This window comes from Panthera uncia, chromosome A2, assembly GCF_023721935.1.
Source record: "Panthera uncia isolate 11264 chromosome A2, Puncia_PCG_1.0, whole genome shotgun sequence".
In the NCBI taxonomy this organism is placed as follows: Eukaryota; Metazoa; Chordata; class Mammalia; order Carnivora; family Felidae; genus Panthera; species Panthera uncia.
This window is the reverse complement of record NC_064816.1, coordinates 160,623,561-160,630,733: the sequence shown is the minus strand read 5'-3', so window position 1 is coordinate 160,630,733 and position 7,173 is coordinate 160,623,561. Positions and strand designations below refer to the sequence as shown.

The window sequence follows — 7,173 nt, the reverse complement described above, 5'->3', positions numbered from 1 at the left end:
GAGCGGTCGCCGCGGCCCGGGGCTCCGGTGCCGTGCGCGGGGCAGGGCCGGGGGCCGCAGCGGGGCTCCGACGGCCGGGACGGTCGGGCCCGGAGGGGGCGCGGCGCGGGCTCCGACGACCCCCAGGCCGAGCCCCGCACCCCCGGCCCCTCTCCCGGCCGCTCGCCGGGGACCCACGGCCGAGCCCGGCGCCCGACCACTCTCGCCGCCGCGCGCGCTGGCAGCATTTGAACTTCTGACCTTCTGTCAACTTCCCTCCGACGAACGGAACGAAAACAAATACTTTTTTTCCTTAGGCTAGTGGCCATTCCCGTTCCCAGCACAAAAGGACGGGGGAGGGGCAGCCAAGTGGGGGCGGGGTGCGGAGAGCCGGGCCGGGATTGCAGCCCGGACCCCACGAGTGTCCCCTGCAGCCGCAGATGGCCGCTGGGCAGTGCCGGAAGGTGCCCCTGGCGTACCCTGTCCTGCCCTTCCTTCTTCTCCCCTCCGAGAGCCGCGGAGGGGGCGGAGGCCGGGGTGGTGAGGGGCAGGGCCGGGGCCGAAGGGGTGAAGCCGGACGCCTCCCAGGCCGCAGGGGCCGAGCCCTCCTCGAGGACCTGTTGGCCCGCTGGCCCCGCGCTTCAAACAGCCTCCCGGATTCTGTCCTCGGGCGCGCGTGTCCCTCCTCCCCCGGGGCGGGCCGGCCCTCCGCGTCTCTGTGTGTCTCTGTCCCCCTAATGTGACTGCCGCCCAAGTCCCTCAACCATGGCAAGACCGTCCCCAGTGGAACTTTCAGAGCAGTTCTGGAACGCATGAGCTCCTGGTTAATATTAACTCGGAGAGGGGGAAGCGCAGACAGACGCGCTCGCCCCGCAGGCGCGGGTGCCAGGCGCGGGTGCGGCGGCCGGGGGGCTCCGGGGGCAGGAGGCGGCCTCCGGGGCAGGGCCCGAGGGCCGCGCTAGGGACAGCCTGGGACGGACGCCACGCTGAACGGATTTGTGTGTGCGTGGCGGCCCGGCCCGGCGCGCAGGTGTGGGTTTGAGGAGGGTCCCCCTGTTTGGATAGGAGGGGTCTGTTTTCCCGGAGCGGGGGGTGGGGGGGGGGGGAGGGCGGGGGGGCCGGGGTGGGGGGGCTGGGGGGGGGGGGTCCCTTTTGAAGCGGGGACACCCCTCCCCCGCACTGGGGAAGCCGGGCGGCCCTGCTCGGGCTTCTGGGCACCGAGCGGCTGCGCAGACTGGAGAGGTGGCGGGGGCTCGGGCGCTGGGACGGACTCGGCCTCCGCCCACACAAAGCCCGGCCCGGCGGCCCCGCTGGGCTTCACGGTGGCTGCACCGAGCCGGGCTGGATTCGCGGCCCACGACCCAGCGAATCGCTCCCCGGCCTGGGCTTCCCGGCTCCGCCTGCGCCCGGCCCGCCGGCCGGGTGCACAGCGTCCCGCAGGCGCGCGCCGGGGCCTCGCGGCGCCCGGGGGAGGGCGCGTGCGGAGCGGGGCGCCAGCCGGGCCTGGCTCGGCCGGGGGCTCCTCGCCGGGGGCCCTCCGCCTCGCGTCCGGCTGGCGCAGCCCCGGGCGCTGGGGGGGGTGGGGGGTTGGGGGGCGCTGGCCCGCGGCCTCCCCATCCCGCCCGCCCCTCGCCAGCTGCCCCGTGGGGGAGCTGCGACAGCTCCGTCTGCCCCCCAGGAGGAGGGAGCTGGGGCGGCGCGGGGCCGGGGTGCGGGCCGTGTGCGTGTGCGTGCGGGTGCTGTGCGCCTGCGCAGCCGGCCTGCCAGCCCGGCTCCAAACTGACCCTGGTTTACTGATTGATTTTCATGTAAAACGCGTTCAATCCTCAGGATGACCTCACTCAAACTCTGCCCTTCCGACTTTTTTTTTTTTTTAAGAAAACCGCTGTGACCTGTTACCGGGGCTGCCCCCGCACCCCCCCCCGCCCCCCCCCCCCCCCCCCCCCCCCCGCCAATTTGTTGCATGTTTAAGTCCACAAGCGTATTACTGGGTGTTATTACTGTCCGACACTCAGGACTTCTCCTGTTGCGCAACCTTCACCTCCCCCGGAGGCGCGGGCAGAAGACAGAAGTCCGCGCAAGTCCCTGCCCGGCTCCGTAGGGGAACCGTCCCCACGCCGCCGACAGGACCCCCGAGCGGTCTTCTGTCCACCGCGCTCGCCGGGGTCCACAGCCCAGCCGGCGCCGCCTCGCTCTGCGGGAGGTCAACTTGAAATTGCCCTGCGTCCCCAGCGTCCGCGTGTCTTGGGGACGCCCCTTGGCGATCCTGTCACCACCGGTTCCCCTCCTTCGAGCCCCTCGCCCCACCATCAGCAGGAACGTCTGGGCAGGGAGGGAGTCCACACACAGGGCCGCCGCTCTGCTGTTCCTCGCATCCTTAGCTGAGTGTGACCGGAGACATCCGCGGGGGCTCCCCCAAACCCCAGCTCCTCGTCACCCCGGCTCAGGTCACGCCTCTTCAGCGTCCCTGCGGTCCCGCAGCTTCCTCGCGGGGGGGGGGGGGGGGAGACGCCCCGAGGGCTCCCAGGCCTCGGGCCTTTCCGCCTCCCCATCCCCCACCCCTCAGGCCCCACCTCCTCCCTCCACCTCTTAAGTTTGCTCTTCAAACTTGCAGGACGCCATTCTGCTCTGGGGCCAAGAAAACAAGAGGGGGGAAGGGAACAGGTTAAGGAAAACAAGAGACACCATCAGACCGCAGAAAAGCCGGAGAAAGGAGTTGTGTGGAGAAAAGGAATGCGGCTGTCCTGATAAAGAGTGTTTGTCGTCGGCCCGCCCGCACTGAAAATTATAGCTCACCTGCTTGCCCTTCAGTCGGCTCCCTCCTGCCCGTCCGGGCTATGGGCTCCCCGCCCCCCTCCCTGCCTCCCTTTGGCTGGATTCACGTCTCAGATAGGCACAGGGTAGGAGGGAGGGCCCCGAGATAACCCAGGGCTTTCCATTCTTAAGAAGCACACCGCATAGGTTCTGTTTCTACAAAGTTGCGCCCTGGGCCTCTCTCCAGCCTCCTGGGGAGGTAGTCCGGCCAGGGAGAAGGGTGGAGCCTGGCGCAGGTGTGGAGAAACGGGGCCACCGAAGGGGAGCTGGGGAGCAGAGGGCGCCTGGGGGGTGGGGGGAGTGGGCCACTGCCTCGGGGGCCTGGCCGGTCCTGCCGGTCATTGTGTGAAAAACGCAGTTCTCTTGTTTCAAAAAGACTTCACCTTCTCAGGCCCAGGGGCGCTGCGCTATGTCAGATTGTCGGGGCGAGGCCCTCCGTTCATCTGCAAAGAGGACCAGCCCCTCCGGCAGAGCCCCCCCCCCCCCGCCGCCCACCAGATTGCCACGGCCACCCAGCCCCCCCGCGTCTCCACAGGGCCCTGATCCGCAGGCCCCGGGGCCGGGCAGGCCCTGCGGGGGGCCGGGACGGGTGGTGGGCCCAGACCCTCACATCTACGGGGTCCCCCTTCTCTCGGCAGCGCTGTAAGGACAAACTGAACGCGTTGGCCATCTCGGTGATGAACCAGTGGCCCGGAGTGAAACTGCGGGTGACCGAGGGCTGGGACGAAGACGGCCACCACTCAGAGGAGTCGCTGCACTATGAGGGCCGCGCGGTGGACATCACCACGTCAGACCGAGACCGCAGCAAGTACGGCATGCTGGCGCGCCTGGCCGTCGAGGCCGGCTTCGACTGGGTGTACTATGAGTCCAAGGCGCACATCCACTGCTCCGTGAAAGCAGGTGAGGCTGCCGGCGGGGCCTGCTCCAGAGCCCCCGCCCCCCTCCCACCCACCCAGTAGCTCCAGATCTGCCCACGAGACGTCCCCGCTGCGCCCTGCAGCCTGACTCCAGGGAGGGAGACGCGCGGGGGGGGGGGTGGGAGGCAGCGTGGCAATGGCTCGGGTTGCTATTGTGGGAACAGACCCTATAGAGGTGCGTCCGCCAGCCAGGAATCGCCCCTGCCCTTGAGGCCACCGAGGCCCAGGGGGTCTCCAAGCCCAGATGCAGAGGGCACAGGGCTTCCGGAGCCTCCCCCCACCCTGCTTCCGGAGCCCCCCTCTGCAGGTGGCGAGACAGGGAGGGTGGGGGAGGGGACTCTCCCGGCGAGAGACTGAGCCCTGCAAGGTGAGCCAGCTCTGGCCTACATTCTTCCTCTCCTTCAGGGCTCAGGAATCAGGCGGCCCCCATCCAGCTCCCCAGCACAGGAGGGGCGCCCGGGGTGGGAGCCTCGGGCCTCTCCCCTCCCTGCCGAGCAGCTTGGATCCTAAACTAAGGCAACGCACTGGCTAAGCCTTTGGGGAGCGGCCTGGTGGGAGGTAATAAATCCAGTGGTTACCACTTCCAACATCTGGAGGCCGCAAGCCCAGAAGCATGCCCCCCTTATTAGGAGCCAGCTGGGTGTCCCTGAGCCACAGGCAGGGCCAGGAACACCGATGGGAGCCTGCAGCTGTAGCCGGCCCTGGCTGTGAGGGGGACTTTCCTGGGCCTACAACGCCACACTCTGTCGCTGGCGAGGAACAGCCACGCCAGGAAGGCACTGTTCCCGCGGCAAACAGCCCAACCCGGAGGCTATTTATGCAGATGTCTCCATCTCAGCCTAAGGTGGTGCATTTAGCAGAGCAGTTCGCAGTGAATTTCGGAGGACCTGTGTCTTCCCCGCGCCGTCCCCGCCCAGTTTTGCCTGTTTGTCTCCTACACCGTATTTTAATAGCATGTGTTAGCAGAAAAACGCTCTCGAAGTGTCAAGACGCACTTGGTAGCTAAGGGAAATAGTGGCTTCTTATCACAACAGGAGGAAAAGGTGTGGAGGGGGCGGGGGGGGGGGAGGGCGGTGCGGGGCGCACGGCCAGAGAGGGAGGACGAGCAGGCGGCGCCCCCGCTCCGCGGGACTCCCCGGGGAAGGTCGCGGCGGCGCTCGCGGCGGGCCAAGCCTGTCCGCGGGGTCCCCCTGGCGGGGGTCCCTAGAGGTCTCCTCGCAAGTGAGCGGTGGTAATCCCGCCCCAGGATCCCGCCCGGGGAGGGCAGACCCCCGGGGCGCGGAGAGCCGCTCATTGGCATTCGGCGCACACGGGCCGGGGCGCGGGGCGCTGCGTGTCAAGCAGGGTCGTGCGACTCGACGACTCGGGCTCGCCTGCGCCCCGGGTCGCATTCCGGGGGGCGACGGCGGGCCTCCAACGGCCAGGCCCGCACTTCATGCCGCAGAAACCGATGAGAAGATTAAAAACCCTGTGTAATTCCAGCAGGAAGATTCTTTCTCGCGATCTCTATTTGCAAAACGCATGATCCCGGAGATTGGAATGCAAAAGACACCAGGCCCTCCCCGCCCCTCCCCCGCGGCCCCCTGCGCGCCGCCCGGGCTCCGCGCATTGTCCTCGGGACAGTGAGCCTCAGAGAGCGACGGAGGGCTCGGGAAAGCGGGTAGTCAAGGGGCCTTGAGAACCGGCCGCTTCCAGCGCTCGAGCAGGCCCCGCCATTTAAAATTCAAATACACATCTTGAGCGCTTGGAAGAGGGAGGCCTGGCTGTGCAAATAGTGCTTGTGAGGCCCGGCTTCTGGAGAGCCCGCGTGTGAATCGCAGGGGGGCGGGGGGTGGGGGTGCACCTGAGCAAATAGGGAGGGGGCGGCCGAGGGAGGGGATGAGGGAAATGGAAGTGGCCCCTCTTGCCAGAGTGTCTCCCACTTATGGCAGAGACCACAATGACAATGCCGGGCCCTTTATTGGATTTTAATTAGAAAATCCACACAAGCCCCGGATTTTCACACCTCGGCCAATTCCCTGGAATGTTTGTCCAGTTGCTACAACTACTACAGCTATTTTGCACTCCCTGGCCACCCCCCTGCAACACCCCCCCCCCGCAACCGGCCGGCACCGAGGCCCCCGGCTGGGCGCTGGGGGGCGGGCAGGCGAGGGGTCCCCGCGGCGCAGCGCGGGTGCGGAGCGCACGAGGGGGCGCCGCACCCCGCGCCGGGGGCGGGAGGAGGAGGAGGAGGTGCACCCCGGCGCCCGAGGGAGCTCGAGGAGGCTTCCTGAGGAATCTGAGTGGAGAGCAAATACCCCGCGAATTCAGGGCGAGGCCGGGTGTGTGCTGAGCCGGGGGATGGGGTGGGAGGAAGGCGGAAGGGAAGGAGTGGAACCGGCCTCCCGCCGGAGACGCCAGCCGACCTTTGTCACCTCCAGTCCAATCTTAAGAGAGCCGTTGAGGAATGTATCTGCAGCTGAACTTTGCCACCGAGACGGCGGGGCCGAGGGACAGGGGTCCGCGCCGGACCCGCCTGGACTCTCTCCCCGGAGCTGCGCGCGTCCCGAGTCTGGGGCGCGGGACCGCAGACGGGGGCCTCTCCCCCCCCCCCCCCCCCCCCCCCCCCCCCGCCGCTCGGGCCTCCCTGCAGGCGCTCACCACCCTGTCCCCTCTTGTCTCCCTTCTCCTCCCCCCGCAGAGAATTCGGTGGCGGCCAAATCCGGCGGCTGCTTCCCGGGCTCGGCCACGGTGCACCTAGAGCAGGGCGGCACCAAGCTGGTGAAAGACCTGCGTCCCGGGGACCGCGTGCTGGCGGCCGACGACCAGGGCCGACTGCTCTACAGCGACTTCCTCACCTTCCTGGACCGCGACGACGGCGCCAAGAAGGTCTTCTACGTGATCGAGACGCGGGAGCCGCGCGAGCGCCTGCTGCTCACCGCCGCGCACCTGCTCTTCGTGGCGCCGCACAACGACTCGGCGGCGGCCGGGGAGCTGGAGGCGCCGTCGGGCGCGGGGCCGCCGCCGGGGGGCGCGCCGGGGCGCCGGGCGCTCTTCGCCAGCCGCGTGCGCCCGGGCCAGCGCGTGTACGTGGTGGCCGAGCGCGGCGGGGATCGCCGGCTGCTTCCGGCCGCCGTGCACAGCGTGACGCTGCGCGAGGAGGCCACGGGCGCGTACGCGCCGCTCACGGCGCAGGGCACCATCCTCATCAACCGGGTGCTGGCGTCGTGCTACGCGGTCATCGAGGAGCACGGCTGGGCCCATCGGGCCTTCGCGCCCTTCCGCCTGGCGCACGCGCTCCTGGCCGTGCTGGCGCCCGCGCGCACGGACCGCGGCGGGGACGGCGACGGCGGGGGCGGCGGCCACCTGCCCCAGCCCTCGCCGGCTGCGCCCGAGGCGCCGGCTGCGGCCGACGCGCCGGGTGCCGCGGGCATCCACTGGTACTCGAAGCTGCTCTACCAAATAGGCACCTGGCTGTTGGACA

General features: G+C 69.2%; 1 protein-coding gene across 1 annotated transcript in view; it reads left to right on the top strand.

Annotated features, from left to right (window-relative positions):
- Window positions 1-7,173, top strand: part of SHH (sonic hedgehog signaling molecule) — a 14,434-nt gene that overhangs the window by 2,088 nt on the left and 5,173 nt on the right. The window contains exons 2-3 of the mRNA XM_049642319.1: window positions 3,432-3,693; window positions 6,391-7,165. Coding sequence (XP_049498276.1) covers window positions 3,432-3,693; window positions 6,391-7,165 — 1,037 coding nt within the window. The remainder of the gene's footprint in view (window positions 1-3,431; window positions 3,694-6,390; window positions 7,166-7,173) is intronic.